Genomic DNA, 22,083 nt, shown 5'->3' on the forward strand with positions numbered 1-22,083 from the left:
ACATCTATCATAACAAACATTAACAGTAACTCACTGATGTTAATGTGTCCACTTTTTAACTGCTTTTTTTCTGCTTTCTGAGCGTGCGTGGAAAAAAAACGACAGTATTAACGGACAGTATAACAGAAGCCTGTCTGTCGCCCATAGACTTTAGGGTGAGTTCACGGCCGCAAAATCACGGCCGCGTATATGATCCCGGCTCCCATTGAAATCAATGGGAGTGTATACGGCCCGCAAAATCTCACGCGGCGTATATGTGCCACATCACGCGGCACTTTACTCCATGTGAACTCACCCTTAATGTTAAAAGATAACGGATGATTGACGTCCGTCGTGAAGCTGTTGTTTTTTACGGCCACAAAAGTCCTGCGTGTGAGGGGGCAGTAAGGAATGCCCCCTTCCACAGTACAGCGCAATAGACGCTACCGTGAGGATGGGCATTTCTGACTCACTGTCAGAAACGCTCTTCTGACACTGAAGAGCTCTGGTAACGGAACCAATAGCTCTTCAGCGGGGGCACAGAATGGGAAAGCACTGTCGGCTTTCTAGCGGTATATTATACCGCATGTACCCTCATGACGTGAAAGGTCCTCTTTACGGCTATTCCAACGTGGTCTTAGTTCAAAAAGGGATTCTAATGATAGATCCCTTTAACAGCTTTGTGATGCTCCTGAGACTGTCCGATGCTAAAATCTTGTAACGGACACTACTGACGGTCACCAACGGTAGTGTGCACGAGCCCTAAGTAAATAGCGTCTAGTAACGGGTCATTCCACTACTGGGACACATACTTATAGGTGATCCGTATGAAAAATCTATTTGGGGTTATAAAAAACCCTTTAATGTATCTCTATGTAACTGGCCCTAGTATGCACGTCTGGGATAGGGACATTAAACTAGGACAGGGACTGGTGAGGACACTGTGACATGTTGGCATTAAATAAGATCTAGTATAAGAAACAAGAGTGCGTGCAGTTTTTGCTGTCATCCTCCTGACTTTCCTTTCATGGTATAGTTTAGGCCTCTCTGTACTATATCCCCGACTTGACTTGTACAATAAACTTTTGCTTAGCTGTGGCTGCTTCCTGCAGGCGGGCGCCCTGCCCTGGTGAGTGCCGGCACACAAGGGGTTAGCGGTGAGGAATGCAGGAGTGTGGAATGTGCATGCAGATGAGACGGATGCTAATCTCATGCTAATGAGCCTGTGGCTGGGAACAGGCCGAGGTTATTGGCTTCCCCGGATCCTAATCCAGACGGCTCCTTGCTGCTTGTGCGAACTCCAAGCCGGGAGCTGCCAGTGCCCCCTGTCCGCGGCGCAGCCCCCCAGACATGCTGGCCTGCAGCACAGAGGATTTCCTGCCTGCTGCTGGGCGGCTCTGTGCCCTGCACTAGCTGTCTGCCTCCTTCTCCTCAGCCCCGGCTGCTCCTCTCCAGCCTCTTTCTGTACTTATGGAGGAGTTTGCAGGGGCTGATCATGCCTAGGAAGGGGAATGGGCAGCTGCCTTTACCGGATGGCTGGGAAGAAGCGAGAGACTACGACGGGAAGGTATTTTACATCGACCACAACACCAGGCAGACCAGCTGGATCGACCCCAGGGACAGGTAGGTTGACATGTGGCCCCGGCTACATAGAAGAGGCTGAGTGCATTTACTTGGCAGACTGCTCCCCCCTCCCCTCCTGAGCACTAGTGCTGGCTGTGCCATACATGTACATTGTATCACTGCAGCTTATATAGTGAAGTTGTATGTACAATGTAGCAGCTGTTGTACGGTTATGTTGTATGTGAGCCTGGAGGGGGAGGGAGTTTGGGAAGAAAGACAGGCAGGGCAGGGGGAGGTGGCAGGACAGGGGGTGGTGGTAGGGCAGGCGGAGGCATCCATGGAGCAGTCACTTTGGGTAATGAGGGGAGGAGGAGCCAGCTCAGGAATGTTGGGCTCTGTGAGGGAAAAAATGTGGTGAGGCAACATGGAGCAGCTCAGAGCTGGGTGGGGAGGAGGGGGCTCAGTTTTCCCACACTCCCTAAACTGTTGTGCTGCCCTTCACCCTCCAACTAATAATAATAGGGGTTATGGATAAAGTATGGCTCCTGCTTGTCTCACATGTGGGACTGGCCCCAAAAAGTCTCACAAAGTATGAGGAATGTGCGGCACATGAGATAGCTGAGTAAAAGTACCACAAAAGTTGTGAACTCATGTGGCGCAGTGACAGACGTGCCAGGTCAGCGTAAATACTGATATCGTGTACATGGGCGCCATTATTGAGCTGCACTACTGCACCCAGTGAGGCATGACGCCAGGGCAGAGTATTAGTGGCGGGGCTACTAGCCCCCATCCACGTCATAGTAGTTACATACTGGCCTCCCAGCATTGTGTGCTATAAATGTCAATAATGTGCCTTTGTCACTGCACATACCAGTGTCACAAGATTCCTCATTGCTCTCAAGCTGATGGCATCCGACTGTTGTCATGACTGGAGCAATGTGACTGCTACTTACTGGAGATGGCCGTCTTCTGTTTCTAGTGGTCATAGATGCAGAGCTTTTATTGCAGAGAATATGTTACGCTTGTGATAAGACGTCATGTTTGGACATTATTGTGGTGCTCCAAGGAATATGTAAAAAATCCAGCATCCAATCTAAAATGTAACTTTTAATTACTCATAAAATTCCGTAAAAGTTCACATCAACAAGGATCCATGAAGTGAAAGAACAAAAGTCAGCTTACGCGTTTCAGGGCGTCCATTCCAAGCCCCTTACTCATAGGAATGGACACCCTGAAACGCGTAAGCTGACTTTTGTTCTTTCACTTCATGGATCCTTGTTGATGTAAACTTTTATGGAATTTTATATGAGTAATTAAAAGTTAAATTTTATATTGAATGCTGGATTTTTTACATATTCCTTGGATTGCAGTTTTCCAGTTGCTATCTGGATATCCGTGCATCTTTATTGAGCTCACTACTCTATTTTTATATAAGAGACTTTATTTCACGTGGTCTAAGCGGCGATATCTCCTATTGGTTCATTATTGTGGTGATGCCCGGTCCCCCTAGCGCTCCTTATTGATATGTCTGATGGCAAAGACATGTATCAGATTCCTTCAGTCACAACCAGTTTAGTGCCCAGCACTGCATCCAATGAATTCTCATCCTTGGCTCCTCACATTTTTGTCATAAGCACCATTTTTGGGAGAGTTGAGTGAAATAAAGTTGAAAAATCAGTAGAATTTTGTTCTGTACCACTTATAGTGTGTAACCCGCAGAATGGACCCAGTTGTGTCCAGTTGTTGTATAGTTTTCTTGGGAATGAAAACTTTTTGGCTGGTAGAGATGAGTCTGTGCCTGGTGCACTGAGCCTCATGTATCCAAGCTTCTCAGTGGAAACGTAGCCTCATTTCTGGTTGGTTACAGTGGGTTTCAAATCCGCCACCTGAGGCCTGTTACAGATGTCCGCTATGAAATAAATTTAATGAAAGCACGAACATAACAATATCCTACTAATATTATAAATGTGAAAGTTTGTGGATTTGGATGTTTGTGGCTTTTGATTTTTTGCTCCTCAATCGCGCTGAAACCCCCGAACAGATTACAGTCAGATTTCACACATACCTAGAATGGCGCCCGGAAGGAAACATAGGCGTCTTACCATCCCCGTAGGTTGCCGGTTTTCCCATCCGCGAGCACTAAAATCCCGGTTGGCAGAGGCTGAAAGACCTGAGCTGACGTCATTGCTGGTGTTGGGGGGGGTCGCATTTGGGGGGGGGGGGAGGCCGGGGTCGCGTTGGCGGTGACGGGTGGGACGGGGCTCGGTCGGTCGGTCCTGGTCCTGCGTGGGGGGAAAGCAGGGTCCGGGGTCGTGGTGGCCGTAGGACAATGGGGGGTGGGGGCCCGGGGACGCGCTACAGGTGGGTCGCGCAGGGGGGAGAAGGGGGGCGCAGACGCAGTCGCGTGTGTTACTAGTACAAATATAAAATAGGAACATTTGCATTGAAAAAATGAGTCTCTTCACCTTCAAACCAAATAAAAAAATCACACACATTGTACACACAGAAAATATCCATGTCTGCTCACATTAAGCCACAAAAGGCCATATATTTGTGTAACCCGGCCTATAAACAGACGCATCAAATGGCAAACCTTAAGATAGTGTGATGGTAAGTTTATAGATGCTAGACTGTATGTCAAGACAATAAAACAGACTTACCATCTCCATGGTGTTTATCATCCAGTGACAGGAGGTGTAACAGAGGAACGCTGGCTATTCAGATGTATCGCTTACTCTAATGAGCCCTCCACACATTAATCCTGCACCACAAAAAGTCTCCTGACCATTTCAGTCCCAAGCAGGATTAATGTGTGGAGGGCTCATTCAGGTAAAGTGATGCACCCAGCGTTCCTCCGTTACACCTCCTGTCATTCAGTGATAAATATTGTGGAGATGGTAAGATTGTTTTAGCATGTATAATCTTACAATCACACTATCTTAATGTTTGCCATTTATAACACAACCATTTGATGAATCTGCATATAGGCCGGGTTACACAAACGTACAGCGTTTTTGGTTTACTGTGAGCAGACGTGGATATTTTCTGTGTGTAGAATGTGTGTGATTTTTCAATTGGTTTGTAGTTGTAGCAACTTTTTTTTATTTTAGTGCACCTTAGAATAAATGTCACTATTTAATATTTGTATATTATTATTTGTTTTAGTGGGTTACCAACCACATTCTCTCTTTTAAGCCCGAAGCCCGTCTTGTAGATTTACTATGACTGTTTATGAAGTATGTGAACATTGGACTGGACGAGCTAGAAAATACGCTGATTTTTATGTATCAACCATCACAGAACCAAACCAGCGCTACTTGTGAATGGATTTGTCTTAGGCCAGGGCTGCTTGTTGCAAAAATGCTGCGATGTACAGTATCTGCAAAGTGGATGGGATTCTGGCTATCCTCATCCACACATTGCAGAAAAAAAACTGAAGTGGAAAAGTTGTGTTCTCAAGAAAAAAAATCACTGTATGCTGATTATACGCACAGAAATGTTTCTGTTTTCCGTATAGGGCAAAAAGTCCACACAGGAAAACCTTGCAGACTTTCTGTGAAAAACGCTGTGGAAAAAACTGTAATGCCGTACCACCACGTGTTTTTTTCTGCAGAATTTTTTATTTATTTTTTTGCTGCATCTCGCTACATGAAGACTAGGGCTCCACGTGGCTTTTTTGCTGACGGAAAAACTGTGGCGGCAACACATAGTGGTTCTTCCCGCGGCGCTTTAGACAGAAAGTTTGCAGATGTTTCCTCTGTGGACTTTCTGTTTCAATTAAACCTATGGGGAAACCGCCGGCATTTCCATAGGTATAATTGACATGCTGTGATTTCCAAAACTGGAAACCGCAGCGTGACCGCAGTGCAATTTTTACCACAAAGTGGGCATGGGATTCACTAGAATCCCATCCACTTTGCTCTGACTGTAAATGCCACAATTTTTTCCATGGCGTTTCTGTTCACGCAAATCGCAGCCTTAAAGGGGTTGTCCCACGTCGCATACTCGTTAGTCTTCGCTGCAGTAAATTCTTCTGTCTTCCGGCTTTGTTGAGTCATTGGTGGGCGGGGTTACATATGCAAAGCCAGCGGCGAGAAGTCGTCGCTTCTATGCTGCTAGCCCTGCATGTGCGCTACCGATGCACTAGGCATCGGACGTACAGCCTTCACAATGTAATACAGACCCGGCATCCGCTGTAATAGAGAGGCAGATTCCGGGGTGTGTAGACGCCGGCACAGGTGAAGCCAGCAGCGATGCTGCACTTGACAAATAAGCTGGGCTGTGGAGTCTGAAAAAAGCACATGGCCCAATAGGGTCCAGAATATTGGCATCGTTTTATTGCTCGAACCCTTTCTAAGGGGGTACATGATTATCGTAATTAATTGTATTAAACCGCTAAAACATTTGTGGCTGTTTATATGTATGTAAAGGGGTATTCCAGCCTTTATGTTTAAGTAGGCTCATGGGAGCATAATAAAATAGGAGATATTGACCTCTTGTTGATTACGATTCCACTTCTTTCTGGTCCTCACCGTTCCCTATTTTCTGGTGTCTTTTGACACACAAGAAATGCCTGGGTTACCCACTCAGCAAGACACGGTTTTTGCTCTCAGTTGGGCACTGGGAAGTAAACACCAGTGGTGGTGCCATCATGTCTAAACCGATATGAGAGGTTCATATGAGTATTTTTTTTTTATCTTTAATTTTCTTATGCTCCCCTAAAGCAAACATAACAAATGGAATACCCTTTAAGTCAGTTTTTACTCTATAACTTTATTGGCTGGGACATAGGAATCCTAAGATCATACTCCTCAACATATTTGTGTGATGAATATATTGTTTGGTTCACATCCAAATATAGTAAATTGTAGGTGTGAACTTGTCATGATGGAGCAAAATCAATACGTCTTATAGATAACAAGTCTCAATGATGGATTTAAACCAGGCCACAATAGTTTGGCTGCTCCTGTTACAGTATATAGGTACACTGAGTGTTAATATAATTGACTTTATGGCTTTATTTACAAGATGCTGTGAAATGCGACAGTTTTTAGAATATTGTTTCAATATTGTGATAATCCTAATAATAAAACTTGATTACACTTCAGCCGTAAGGCTCCGTTCTAACAGAGTAACGCGCCGCTCATTTAGACACCCATACACGTATCAGAGCGCGGCGCTTCAAAACAGATCCCATTGATTTCAACGGGTGCCAGCTTACGTGCATAACACATTGAAATCAATGGGTTACAAAGCCTCCCATTAATTTCGATGTGTTATGCGCGTAAGCCGGCACCCATTGAAATCAATGGGATCTGTTTTGAAGCGCCGCGCTCTGATACGTGTTTAAATGAGCGGCGCATTACTCCGTGAGAACGGAGCCAAAGCTCTGTATGACCTTTTAGGAGTTTACTTCTTTATATCTCAGGCCCGGTTCACATCTGCGTATGGGTTTCTGTTCGGGGAGTACATTTGAAGACCCCCCCCACACACACACACACACATACCCGAACAGAAACCTGCAGAAAAAAAGCGGTTACCTTAGGAAACTGTGGACCCCTAGACTATAGTGGGGTCTGTGTGGTTTCTGCTCGGTTTCCGCGTGAAAATTGCGGAGAGGGGAACAGAAATGGCCTGAATACAGATGTGATTCGGACCTCACTGTGTTGTAGTTTAGTTCTTTTCACACAGCCATGGTCAGTCTGGAAAATATATCTGATATAACCAGCCTGGCTAGTCCAAACCTTGTCATACATCTGACTGCCTTCCCTGTGGACAATGGAAATCTATGACAGTTAGCAACAATGAAGTCAGAAAACTGTCGGACTAAGATGTGCACATCTTGTCCCCGATCCCCGCACTGCATTACCCATATTCACATAATGTGGCGGACAAGGCGTGGATCAGGGTTTGAGGCACACACTTGCCACAAGTAAGGGCCTTGCTCCAAATGTGCTGCTCAATATCATCCTATTCCAGGTTTTTGGCATTGAGGGAATGATGAATTTACCACATTGATTGTTTCGTGGCTGGAACTTGGGAGTGTGAATAACCCCCAATTCCTGATAAATACATAAATGTGTACTTGGAAAGATTTGTTCTCTTTCGCCAATGGCTTGATCTATTGGGCGTCAGATTACTGGAGTTCTCAACAATCCTGAGGACACAAGTGATGCAGCTTCTTGGTGTACTTGCCCACATGTCACCAGTCCAGCCGTTGCAGCATTATTTTATTTTTTTTGTATACTATCAGTTGCGTAATTCAGGTCAATGGGCCTGTGGGTTATGCTAGTCATGGATAGCTCTTGATCAGAGTTGTTCTGTATTACCTTGCCCTCTGTGTTATAAAAATATTGATGACCTATCCTAAAGATATATCGCCACTATCCTGGTGTTTTAATGCACAAACACATAGTAAGGGTCCATTCACACAGGCTGGACCTGCTGCAAATTTTCTGAAGCAAAACCTCCATAGCGTTTCACAATCCCAGTAAAGAAAAACTAAGGCCCCACGTTATGAAATGCATCAAAAAAAAAAAATGTAGTGCATTGCATGTTTTTTCCAGCAGCATTTTTCATTGAGTTTTTATTGTATTTCTTCCATGATTATCCTTTCTGTATCAAATCTATAGGGAAACCACTTGCAATTATTTGGCTAAAATTAGTGTGTTTTATTTAAATCGGCACTTTTCGGCAGCTATATTTTTCCCGAAATATGAAGACTTGATGAAATTAAATCTCATCCACTGCACTGGTACTATAAAACACTGCGTGTATCTTCTGAGTTCCACAACTTGGGCCCTTGGCTTACCGTAAATGACATTTTTCAATTTTTCAGAGTATGTTCCTTTTGTATGTAAACATTGAAAAACCACGGAACTTTATAGTAAAACATCCATAAAAATGTGCACCCTAACATTTAAAAACAAAAATGCTGAACAAATTAGGTAAATTTTTTTTACAGAAGTTGCATTCTGCGGGTCCATCATTTGTGAATGGACCCTAAGTGGTCATGTGTCTCCTTGTAGCCAGCTAATGGAAGAACAAAAGGACGGCGCTCTCAGGTCCAAAGGAATTTATTCAAAAAGAAGATTGCACAACGCAAAAACAGTTGCCGCGTTTCGGGTCGGAACCCTTTATCAAGTGCGTAACTAGTTAAAAACAATAAATATAGTATATGTACAAAAAACATGAATATACAAAGACATAATTTAAAAAACAGATTAGCTTGTCAAAGAAAAAAACAGACCACGACGTTATTAGGCAAGAAAATCATTTACCTATAAACCCAGAACCTATAAACAAATCCAAGGTATATTATATGAATTCTGAATTAAACTCAGGTGATGTATTACACATCATTAGTCATAGACAAACTATTATATATTGATCATATTATTCATACTCGAGATACAGTCCTATTAAAAAGTTTGGGCACCCCTATTAATCTTAATCATTTTTTGTTCTAAATATTTTGGTGTTTGCAACAGCCATTTCAGTTTGATATATCTAATAACTGATGGACACAGTAATATTTCAGGATTGAAATGAGGTTTATTGTACTAACAGAAAATGTGCAATATGCATTAAACCAAAATTTGACCGGTGCAAAGGTATGGGCACCCTTATCATTTTATTGATTTGAATTCCCCTAACTACTTTTTACTGACTTACTGAAGCACAAAATTGGTTTTGTAACCTCAGTGAGCTTTCAACTTCATAGCCAGATGTATCCAATCATAAGAAAAGGTATTTAAGGTGGCCAATTGCAAGTTGTTCTCCTATTTGAATCTCCTCTGAAGAGTGGCATCATGGGCTACTCAAAACAGCTCTCAAATGATCTGAAAACAAAGATTGTTCAACATAGTTGTTCAGGGGAAGGATACAAAAAGTTGTCTCAGAGATTTAAGCTGTCAGTTTCCACTGTGAGGAACATAGTAAGGAAATGGAAGACCACAGGGACAGTTCTTGTTAAGCCCAGAAGTGGCAGGCCAAGAAAAATATCAGAAAGGCAGAGAAGAAGAATGGTGAGAACAGTCAAGGACAATCCACAGACCACCTCCAAAGAGCTGCAGCATCATCTTGCTGCAGATGGTGTCACTGTGCATCGGTCAACTATACAGCGCACTTTGCACAAATAGAAGCTGTATGGGAGAGTGATGAGAAAGAAGCCGTTTCTGCACGTACGCCACAAATAGAGTTGCCTGAGGTATGAAAAAGCACATTTGGACAAAGCAGCTTCATTTTGTAAACAAAAATTGAGTTGTTTGGTTATAAAAAAAGGCGTTATGCATGGCGTCCAAAAAGAAACAGCATTCCAAGAAAAACACATGCTACCCACTGTAAAATTTGGTGGAGGTTCCATCATGCTTTGGGGCCGTGTGGCCAATGCCGGCATCGGGAATCTTGTTAAAGTTGAGAGTCGCATGGATTCCACTCAGTATCAGCGGATTCCACTCAGTATCAGCAGATTCTTGAGAATAATGTTCAAGAATCAGTGACGAAGTTGAAGTTACGCCGGGGATGAATATTTCAGCAAGACAATGATCCAAAACACCGCTCCAAATCCTCAGACATTCATGCAGAGGAACAATTACAATGTTCTGGAATGGCCATCCCAGTCCCCAGACCTGAATATCATTGAACATCTGTGGGATGATTTGAAGCGGGCTGTCCATGCTCGGCGACCATCTAACTTAACTGAACTTGAATTGTTTGTCCAAAATACCTTTATCCAGGATCCAGGAACTGATTAAAAGCTACAGGAAGCGACTAGAGGCTGTTATCTTTGCAAAAGGAGGATCTACTAAATATTAATGTCACTTTTCTGTTGAGGTGCCCATACTTTTGCACCGGTCAAATTTTGGTTTAATGCATATTGAACATTTTCTGTTAGTACAATAAACCTCATTTCAATCCTGAAATATTACTGTGTCCATCAGTTATTAGATATATCAAACTGAAATGGCTGTTATAAACACCAAAATATTTAGAACTAAAAATGATTAAGATTAATAGGGGTGCTCAAACTTTTTCATAGGACTGTAACTATAGATCCTTAACATCCCATATGTTCAGTGACTATTATTATATTTCATTAGAACAAGATTCCAGCAATAATATTGTCTTACCTTCACTAATCGAGCTTCACTCAAGCTAGGAAGAAATAAACTCTATCCGGAGCGCTACTCGGCCTATTTAACCGTACCGCTCCATGTGCCACTTCTGGAGGAAAAAGATGCGGTCCAAGCTGGAACGCATGCTCATTAGCTAGATGTTACGAGCCTTTGTGCAAATTTTTTCGGCGGAATATTCTATCACCACAAGAGCACGGGCACTCCGCCCGCACCAGAGAAACCAACAGTACGGGCTAAGAAAAAACGGTGGTACGACCTATCAAGGGTCGTATAGCTAAGTATGCAAATGTGAATAAAAAATAAAATAAAAGGAAGTCATGCGGTTCAACCTGGAACGCATGAACTTCTGCGCATGCGTAAAAGGACAATCTGCTATACGAGTCATCTAAAAGAATTCATAGTGATGATATTTGCCTAGGACGTAACATAAAAGTTTAGAAAATGATTCTATAATTAGAAAACATAAAAATCTATATGATTACATTCCTAAAAATATAAATATATATATATATATATATATATAGCCCACCATGTTCATGATATACTCGATATTGGTACATTAAATTTCTATCTGACTATTATACAAATGAAAAATGAAAAATAAATTGAATAATTTAAATAGTTTAAAACATGCATTTCAACCAATTATATAGGCCCTTCCCTAAAAATACACCTTTTAGTTAACAGTATACATTAAGAATGACCAAAAGGATTATACAAGGTAACTCATCTGTTTACATCCTCAGTTGCGATATTTAGGCCCGCTGTATGTAATGTATTAAATTTAAACATCCAGAACATCTCTTTTTTATTTAGCTTACTCAGTCTATCACTATTACCCGGGGGAACCCAGTCAATTGGTGTTACCAAAAAAATAAAATTAAAAAAGTGATAGACTGAGTAAGCTAAATAAAAAAGAGATGTTCTGGATGTTTAAATTTAATACATTACATCCAGCGGGCCTAAATATCGCAACTGAGGATGTAAACAGATGAGTTACCTTGTATAATCCTTTTGGTCATAATGTATACTGTTAACTAAAAGGTGTATTTTTAGGGAAGGGCCTATATAATTGGTTGAAATGCATGTTTTAAACTATTTAAATTATTCAATTTATTTTTCATTTTTAATTTGTATAATAGTCAGATAGAAATTTAATGTACCAATATCGAGTATATCATGAACATGGTGGGCTATATTTATATATATATATATATATATATATATATATATATATATATATATATTTTTTTAGGAATGTAATCATATAGATTTTTATGTTTTCTAATTATAGAATCATTTTCTAAACTTTTATGTTACGTCCTAGGCAAATATCATCACTATGAATTCTTTTAGATGACTCGTATAGCAGATTGTCCTTTTACGCATGCGCAGAAGTTCATGCGTTCCAGGTTGAACCGCATGACTTCCTTTTATTTTATTTTTTATTCACATTTGCATACTTAGCTATACGACTCTTGATAGGTCGTACCACCGTTTTTTCTTAGCCCGTACTGTTGGTTTCTCTGGTGCGGGCGGAGTGCCCGTGCTCTTGTGGTGATAGAATATTCCGCCGAAAAATTTGCACAAAGGCTCGTAACATCTAGCTAATGAGCATGCGTTCCAGCTTGGACCGCATCTTTTTCCTCCGGAAGTGGCACATGGAGCGGTACGGTTAAATAGGCCGAGTAGCGCTCCGGATAGAGTTTATTTCTTCCTAGCTTGAGTGAAGCTCGATTAGTGAAGGTAAGACAATATTATTGCTGGAATCTTGTTCTAATGAAATATAATAATAGTCACTGAACATATGGAATGTTAAGGATCTATAGTTATCTCGAGTATGAATAATATGATCAATATATAATAGTTTGTCTATGACTAATGATGTGTAATACATCACCTGAGTTTAATTCAGAATTCATATAATATACCTTGGATTTGTTTATAGGTTCTGGGTTTATAGGTAAATGATTTTCTTGCCTAATAACGTCGTGGTCTGTTTTTTTTTCTTTGACAAGCTAATCTGTTTTTTAAATTATGTCTTTGTATATTCATGTTTTTTATACATATACTATATTTATTGTTTTTAACTAGTTACGCACTTGATAAAGGGTTCCGACTAGAGATGAGCGAACAGTGTTCTATCGAACACATGTTCGATCGGATATCAGGGTGTTCGCCATGTTCGAATCGAATCGAACACCGCGTGGTAAAGTGCGCCAAAATTCGATTCCCCTCCCACCTTCCCTGGCGCCTTTTTTGCACCAATAACAGCGCAGGGGAGGTGGGACAGGAACTACGACACCGGGGGCATTGAAAAAAATTGGAAAAAGTCATTGGCTGCCGAAATCAGGTGACCTCCATTTTAGACGAATGGTGGATTTCAAATCTGGGTCATATGAGAATGTGAACTTTGTGACTATGAGACAGGGATAGCTGTACAGGCAGGGATAGCTAGGGATAACCTTTATTTAGGGGGGAATGTTATTAAAAATAACTTTTTGGGGCTCTATCGGGTGTGTAATTATGATTTTTGTGAGATAAACTTTTTCCCATAGGGATGCATTGGCCAGCGCTGATTGGCCGAATTCCGTACTCTGGCCAATCAGTGCTGGCCAATGCATTCTATTAGCTTGATGAAGCAGAGTGTGCACAAGGGTTCAAGCGCACCCTCGGCTCTGATGTAGCAGAGCCGAGGCTGCACAAGGGTTCAAGTGCACCCTCGGCTCTGCTACATCAGAGCCTAGGGTGCGCTTGAACCCTTGTGCACACTCTGCTTCATCAAGCTAATAGAATGCATTGGCCAGCGCTGATTGGCCAATGCATTCTATTAGCCCGATGAAGTAGAGCTGAATGTGTGTGCTAAGCACACACATTCAGCTCTACTTCATCGGGCTAATAGAATGCATTGGCCAGCGCTGATTGACCAGAGTACGGAATTCGGCCAATCAGCGCTGGCTCTGCTGGAGGAGGCGGAGTCTAAGGTCGGACCTGAATGGAGACTGGTGTGGAGCGATCTTAGACTCCGCCTCCTCCAGCAGAGCCAGCGCTGATTGGCCGAATTCCGTACTCTGGCCAATCAGCACTGGCTAATGCATTGTATTGGCGTGATGAAGCAGTGCTGAATGTGTGTGCTTAGCACGCACATTCAGCTCTACTTCATCGGGCTAATAGAATGCATTGGCCAATCAGCGCTGGCCAATGCATTCTATTAGCGTGAACTGAATTTGCACAGGGGTTCTAGTGCACCCTCGGCTCTGCTACATCAGATTGCTACATCTGATGTAGCAGTGCCGAGTGTGCATCAGATGTGTAGTTGAGCAAAACTGACTCAGCACTGCTAAGTCTCTGCTTTCGCATAGGAATGCATTGGCCAGCCTTCGGCCAATCAGCGCTGGCTCTGCCGGAGGAGGCGGAGTCTAAGGTCGGACCTGAATGGAGACTGGTGTGGAGTGATCTTAGGCTCCGCCTCCTCCAGCAGAGCCAGCGCTGATTGGTCGAGTTCCGTACTCTGGCCAATCAGCACTGGCCAATGCATTTCTATGGGGAAAAGTTAGCTTGCGAAAATCGCAAACTGACAGGGATTTCCATGAAATAAAGTGACTTTTATGCCCCCAGACATGCTTCCCCTGCTGTCCCAGTGTCATTCCAGAGGTGTTGGTATCATTTCCTGGGGTGTCATAGTGGACTTGGTGACCCTCCAGACACGAATTTGGGTTTCCCCCTTAACGAGTTTATGTTCCCCATAGACTATAATGGGGTTCAAAACCCATTCGAACACTCGAACAGTGAGCGGCTGTTCGAATCGAATTTCGAACCTCGAACATTTTAGTGTTCGCTCATCTCTAGTTCCGACCTGAAACGCGGCAACTGTTTTTGCGTTGTGCAATCTTCTTTTTGAATAAATTCCTTTGGACCTGAGAGCGCCGTCCTTTTGTTCTTCCATTGGTGCATCCTCCTGGTTTTTGACCAGTGTTATAGAGACGTGCTGCCACACTCACTCTGACGAAGCCTAATATTGCTGAAAACGGAGTTGTGAACGGAGTCACAACCCGATCAGGTGAGAGGCCACCAGGTCCTGAGTTCTTTTCATAAACACCAGATAATTCATCTATATATTTATAATAGACCATCTACACTATAAGTGTGCTCGGTGTCTCTCTATTCTCTACTTGTAGCCAGCTAGTCGCAGGGTAACCTGTCCAAAGTGACCAACATGTCTGAAAATGTTGACTCTATATTGATATACTGAGTAAGGCCATGTTCACATCTGCATTTGGTATTCTGTTCACGTGTCCACTTGAGGAACCCCCTCCCAAACAAACTACCGAACACAATGACAAGCGGTGAGTACTGAGCGGTGAGTGTGTTTTCTGCGCGGTCTCCACACGAGCCATGTTGAAAGAAAAGTACTTCATAAAATACTTTCCTCTCCGCATGACTCCTGCGGACACCGCGCGTAAAACACACGGACCCCATTATAGTCTATGGGGTCCGTATGCTTTCATTAGCTCACCGCTTGTCAATGCATTTGGTATTCCATTCGGGGAGGGGGGGGGGGGGGGTACCCAAGTGGTCTCCCGAACGGAATACCGAATGCAGATATGAACCAGGCCTCAGAGTCCACCAAAAATCGATTTCCCCCCCCCCCCCCTCTCCTTTAAGTTTAGGTGCGACGGACACCCAACGCACCTCATTATAGTCAATGAAGTCCGTCGGGCTCTATGTGTAACTGCTATTTTAGTGGTCTGCGCTCCATTGTCTGGGTCCCCCAGTGCACCAGGACAACAGAGAGCTAGCACTAGTGTGAACCCAGTATATGGGTTCACAAATGTAAACGCTTGTGTCAATATTCAGGAATATTTCCTTGTACTTTATATTTGGAAAACGTGTGGCTTCTCTGTTTTGTGAATCTTTAATGGTTATTATCTGGATACAGTACATAAGATGTTTTTTTGGTTTTTTTTTTTCTATTATTTAGGTGAAACACCTTGCCTTATATGCCTTGCATTCCCGGCATGTGACACATCAGGGTAAACAAGCTGCTATGTGTGTGTTGTGGTTACACAGAATAGGCAGCGATGTGTCAGTGGTGTGGTGACATACCTGTGAATGGAATGTGCTGCCACACGGCTAACCTTACACTGCACTATGACCGGGCTCTACTATTAGATCTAGTCACTGTTACCTGGCCCTTGTGAAAATGTCTGAACTTGTATTAAAAGCCCAGTATGCCATGTTCATGGGCTCTTGAAAGGGCAGAACATGTACTAGAAAAAACATTGTATAGAGGAAGATATTCTTCTATACAGCAACAATCCAATATCTATTCCACATGTGTAAAGGCCTATCTGTATATGACAGCCTACATGTTTCGAGTGGCCATGCTGCGTTCAAACTTTTAAATACAGGGAATCAAGATACATATATGTATATTGCTAGAGATTAGCGAACAGTCAAATATTCGATATTTATTTCAAATATCCTTTCAATATTCGACTGTTCTAACGAATATCGAACCCCATTATAGTTTATGGGGGGAAAAAAAGCTTTGTTTCAGGGGAACCACTCTTCGACTCAGGAGAGATACCAAGCCCACTATGACACCCCAGGAAATGAGGGCAACACCTCTGGAATGCAACTGGGACAGCAGGGGAAGCATGTCTGGGGGCATCTAACATGCCCAAATACCTGTATTACACCACTAATAATGCGGGAGCTGACTTTTTCCCATAGGAATACATTGATCAGCATTGATAGGCCAAATGCCATACAGAGTACAGCATTCGGCCAATCAATGCTGCTTCTGCCGGTGGCTCGTCTGTGAGGAGGCAGAGTCTAAGATCGGTCCACAGCAGTCTCCATTGTGGTCCGATCTCAGATATAACAGAGTTGACACAGCTCTGCTACACCTGAGATGCAGTAGAGCTGGCCTTGCGCTGAACTCTGCTACACCTGAGATGCGCTGAGCTCAGGTGTAGCAGAGCTGTGTCAACTCTGCTATACCTGAGATTGGACTACAATGGAGACTGCTGTGGACTGATCTTACGGAAGACTCCGCCTCCTCCGGCAGTACCAGCGTTGATTGGCCAAATGCTGTACTCTGTATGGTATTTGGCCAATTAACGCTGGTCAATGCATTCCTACGAGAAAAAGTCAGCTCCCACATATCGCAAGCTGACCGGGATGCTCACGAGATAGAGCCCCAAAGAGCTGTTTGAGTGACATTCCCACCCAGCTAACCCTGCCAGTACATCTATCCCTGTCTCACAGTCACATAGTTCAGTCTCATATGAACCGAATCTGAAATCCACCATTCGTATAAATTGGAGGTCACCTGATTTCGGCCTCTAATTACTTTTTCTGATTTTTTTTTTCGATGTCTCCGTTGTCGTAGTTTCTTCCCACCTCCCCTGCGCAGTTAGGGGGCGTTCACACTACCCTCTGTGTCCAACAGGTAGTGTCCGCTCAAAATCTGGCACGGACATTGGGAGCGGACACTAGCTGTGTCCGTGACACCTGTCATTTATTTAAATGGCGATCGGGTGTGTTCTTTTGCACTCCGTGCCCTTCCTTCACTGTCCGCAAGTAAAGATGTCCAACTTTTCAAGCGGACAGAAAAACCCTGCATGTCGGGTTTTTCTGTCCGCTTGAAAAGTCGGACATCTTTACTTGCGGACAGTGAAGGAAGGGCACGGAGTGCAAAAGAACGCACCCGATGCCCATTTAAATAAATGACAGGTGTCACTGACACAGCTAGTTTCTGCTCCTAATGTCCGTGCCAGATTTTGAGCGGACACTACCTGTCGGACACAGACGGTAGTGTGAACGCTCCCTTATTAGTGCAAAAAAAGTGCCAGGGAAGGTGGGAGGGGATACGAATTTTTAGTGCGTTTGCCGTGTGGTATTCGATTGGAATCAAATATCTCGAGCAGCCTGATATTCGATCGAACATGTACTCGATCGAATGCTGTTCGCTCATCTCTAGATATGGCATTTTAACCTTAATGGTGCTGCTGGGCTGATGACCATCTTCTGTCCTTCTGTCCTGTCCTTCAAGCGGCCTGTGCACTGTTACTATATGCTGGACTGCTGACAGCTTGCAGAAATATATCCACAGTGGGTGAACTGTTCTGATTTTTCTTTATGTTTAACTTAAAGAATATTTGGTTCATGTGAAGCAGAAATCATTCAATCACGTCAATATATCTGAATGGAGTTGATACTTAAAGGGGTTGTGTCATTATGGACACTTATTCCTATCCAGGAGAAATCCAACATGCCCCATCCTTTAGAATTAGGGGAGATAAGCTGCTGCATATATCTCTCTCCTTATTGAGAACACATGCATACTATGCCAAGCGTGGTTACGGTTGGGAAAGTTTACATGAAGATTGAAGAAGTAGCTCACAGCTACAAGTGGTGTGCAAAAGTTCTAGGCATATGCTGCAAATTAAGAATGCTTTTTAAAAATAGAACCATTAATAGTTTATCTTTGTCGATTGATAAAATGACGTGAATAAACAAAAGAGAAATCTAAATCGCATCAATTTTTGTTGTGAGCGCCCTGTGGGGGACGAGTCCAGGAAATGATTATATGGACCCCACATCATCCAGTCTGTCTAGGATTACATGAAGATACGGAAGGATTTTTTGCAAACCTACATCCACAGAAGAACTGTGCTTAGTTCTCCAAGATTTTTGCAGCATTCTCCCTGCCAAGTTCCTTCAAAACATGTGTACAAGTGTACCTAGAAGAATTGATGCTGTTTTGAAGGTAAAGGGCAATAACACCAAGTATTGATGCGATTAGATTTCTCTCTTGCTCACTCACTTCATTTTATCAATTGATAAAAATAATCTATTAACACTTACAGATCTGGAAGTATTTTTACCATGCAGCATTTTTCCCACACTTGCTTAAAGAGGACCTTTCACCGATTTGGGCACAGGCAGTTCTATAAACTGTTGAAAAGCTGACAGTGCGCTGAATTCAGTGCACTGTCAGCTTTCCCGATCTGTGCCCCGAGTAAAGAGCTGTTAGGTACGTCCTTCTTCACAGCAGCACCTATCGCGCTGTGCTGTGTGAGCGGGGAGGAACGCCCCTTCCCCTCTTGATAATACTCGTCTATGGACGAGTATTGTGAGCAGAGGGAGGGGGCGTTCCTCCCCGCTCACACAGCACAGCGCGATAGGTGCTGCTGTGAAGAAGGACGTACCTGACAGACTGTCAGGAATGCCCTTCTGACTGTAAAGAGCTATGGTGCCGGGACCAATAGCTCTTTACCGGGGGGCACAGATTGGGAAAGTCAGCGTTCCAGCAGTATATAGAACTGCCTGTGCCCAAATCCATGAAAGGTCCTCTTTAATATGTTAAGTAGTGATGCACACAGTAAGGTATTTATGTTGCATCGACAACTTGACACTAGGTTCACACTAGCATTGTATCTATAATGGGGTCTATTGGGTGTCCATTGTCTTTAAACTTAAACAGAGGGGGGAGGGAAAGTTCTCAGTGCAGGTCTTTTTTCCTCTGCCGATTATTGGTGAACTCTGCAACAGAGACTGTGGCACAGATGTGAACGCAGTCTTAGGCCATTTTTACATCGTCAGTGTTTGAGGTTTATATGTATACAGCCAAGACAACTTAGAATTGCTATATATATATATATATATATATATATATATATATATATATATATATATATATATATTGTGTTTCTGACACATGTATACATAAAAATAGGTTTACAATATTCCAGATATCTTACACATTGGTTCAGTGTTTAATCTCCACCTTTACATGTAATAAACCTAACAATAATGTTTGGTTTTGCCTCATAAATGGTTGCCATGAATAGGTGGTCAGGCGTTATCAGGGAAACTTTTATGTAGCACTTTTGTGTGTTTTATGTCTTTGTTATCGTTGTCCTAATCACATTTTCCCGTCATTGTGCAAATCTGCGCTCAGAGAAATTCATGTTAAAGGCTCGTACACATAAGCTTTAGAAAGCAAAGCTTGATAAGTCCTTCCCGCATTAAACTTGTGTTTGCAGAATCTTTACCAAGCTCTGGAAATTCCGTCTGGTACCTCTTTATAGTATCTTAAAGTGTTTTATGGGAATTATTCCAGACTTGGGCTATATGCATACATTCTGCTGTGCACGGAAATTCTGTGAGCCACATACTCAAGCATAGTCTTGTGTAGGGCAGCTGCTACTCAGCTGGGGATTAAAGGGGCTCTATCAGCAAAATTATGCTAATAGAGCCCCACATATGCGTGAATAGCCTTTAAAAAGGCTATTCAGGCACCATAAATGTTATATTAAATACCGGTCCCGTTTTTAAATAAAAGCATTAAAACATATATGCTAATCTTACCGAACGTGCACCATGGGCGGGGATGCACGATGTGACATCAGCTTCGGGCACGCCTGCCTCTTCTGTCTTCTTGTAGTAACACCCTCTGGTTCCGTGTCTTCTTCCGGCTTCTTTCTCTTCAAATCCCACGCCTGCGTAGTAGCGCTTCCCCTTGGAGTGCTACTGCGCAGGCTCACTCGTCATTTTACTTAATGGCAGTTCACGAGTGAGCCTGTCATTCACCTTTCTTTGGGCATCTAGCTGATTATTAAAGGGATTCTACCACTAAAACACTTTTTTTTCTAGTTACCACGTCGGAATAGCCTTTAAAAAGACTATTCGTCTCTTACCTGTAGAAGTGCTCTCCGCCGCGCCGTTCGTTCAAAATACCGGTTTGTACCGGTATGCTAATGAGTTCTCTCGCAGCGATGGGGGCGTCCCCATCGCAGGAGCAGCGATGGGGGCGTCCCCATTGCAGCTCGAAAACTCACCGCAGCGCCGCCTCTCCGGTCTTCGGTGTCCTCCCCTTGCGTCTTCAGCGTCTATCGGACGCCTGCGCAGTATGCTCTCTGTTCGGCGTAGATTGCCGAACGTACTGCGCATGCGCGAAAGTTCGGTGCCTGCACTATGGCTGGGATCGCAATTTCGCGCATGCGCAGTACGTTCGGCAATCTTCGTCGAACAGAGCGTACTGCGCAGGCGTCCAACAGTACGCTGAAGAAGCAAAGGGAGGACACCGAAGACCAGAGAGGCAGCGCTGCGGTCAGTTTTCGAGCTGCAATGGGGACGCCCCCATCGCTGCGAGAGAACTCATTAGCATACCGGTACAAACCGGTATTTTGAACGAACGGCGCGGCGGAGAGCACTTCCACAGGTAAGAGACGAATAGCCTTTTTAAAGGCTATTCCGACGTGGTAACTAGAAAAAAAAAGTGTTTTAGTGGTAGAATCCCTTTAAGATAAGATATTCCTTTAATAGTCCCACAATGGGGAAATTTCAGTGATACAGTTTCATAGATGGTACAGTAGTATATAACAGGAGAGAAACATATACAAGCTCATGGCAGAGAAATCCTAGGAATCAGAGCAACTAAAAAAGAAAGAAACACAGACACACTGCAGGATCATTTAGTTCTCTGTGCGGATTGATGCACATGAACATGACTACAGGTAATGAATTCAGTTTTGATTAGATGGGCAATCTTTGGCTAACTCTTTGGTTTTCATACCGTATTGTCAGGGCTTAGTTTGGACACAACATTATTCAATATACTTGTGGAATTGTATATATGAGAGAATGTCTCTCTGATAGGGACATTATAATTATTGAATATACTTTTGATCCTGATACTCTTGCCCTTTCTTAGGTTTTTCACAGTTGTCTATGGTCTATTATTTTGACATTTATATATTTGTCTTGATATATTATTTACTACCTATGATGTACTGTTATATTTATGATTGATTATATACCTTTGAGTGCCATAATTTGAACCCATTGGTTATATTTACCTACATTCACCTGTATTTGTTATTGTTGTTACTCATCATAGCGCCTTAGGTCTTTATTCTGTGTGTCTATAATGTATGTCTCCGGCTAAATCCATCTGCCCTGCTGTATCTTGATTTTAGTGATAATTATTTACCAAAGATTTAATAAAATTGATATTTTTATAAATGGTTTAATTTTGTGCTGATTTGACGGTTGGCTTGCTCTTTTTCCGAGTTGTTTGCATATTCCATTTTTCTTTAAATCAAATTTGATATGCTATAATGTGAGGTATTTTTGTATGAAATGCTTCGCAGTGCCTTAAAGCCCCATTCACATGGGGCGCAGTATGACGTATTTTGGTCCTGATTGTGACGCGGGAAGCCGCATCAGAATAGGGCCAAAATGGGCCTTCCGTGACTGTCGCGGCTTCAAACAGTTGCGGCTTCCTGCTCGGGAGTAGGCCCAAATGAATGGGCCTAGCCCAGAGAGTGATACTGCGAGGCGGACGCCGGGGCTGAATCAGCTGCGGAATCCGCTTGAAGAAAGGGCAGCT

General features: G+C 43.1%; 1 protein-coding gene across 1 annotated transcript in view; it reads left to right on the plus strand.

The window, feature by feature from the left end:
- Nucleotides 1–1,159: 1,159 nt before the first annotated feature.
- WWC2 (WW and C2 domain containing 2) overlaps nt 1,160–22,083 on the plus strand; it is a 127,526-nt gene continuing 106,602 nt past the window's right edge. The window contains exon 1 of the mRNA XM_075258659.1: nt 1,160–1,602. Coding sequence (XP_075114760.1) covers nt 1,475–1,602 — 128 coding nt within the window. The 5' untranslated portion in view covers nt 1,160–1,474. The remainder of the gene's footprint in view (nt 1,603–22,083) is intronic.

The sequence above is a fragment of the Leptodactylus fuscus genome, chromosome 1 (genome assembly GCF_031893055.1).
Source record: "Leptodactylus fuscus isolate aLepFus1 chromosome 1, aLepFus1.hap2, whole genome shotgun sequence".
NCBI classification, from domain to species: Eukaryota; Metazoa; Chordata; class Amphibia; order Anura; family Leptodactylidae; genus Leptodactylus; species Leptodactylus fuscus.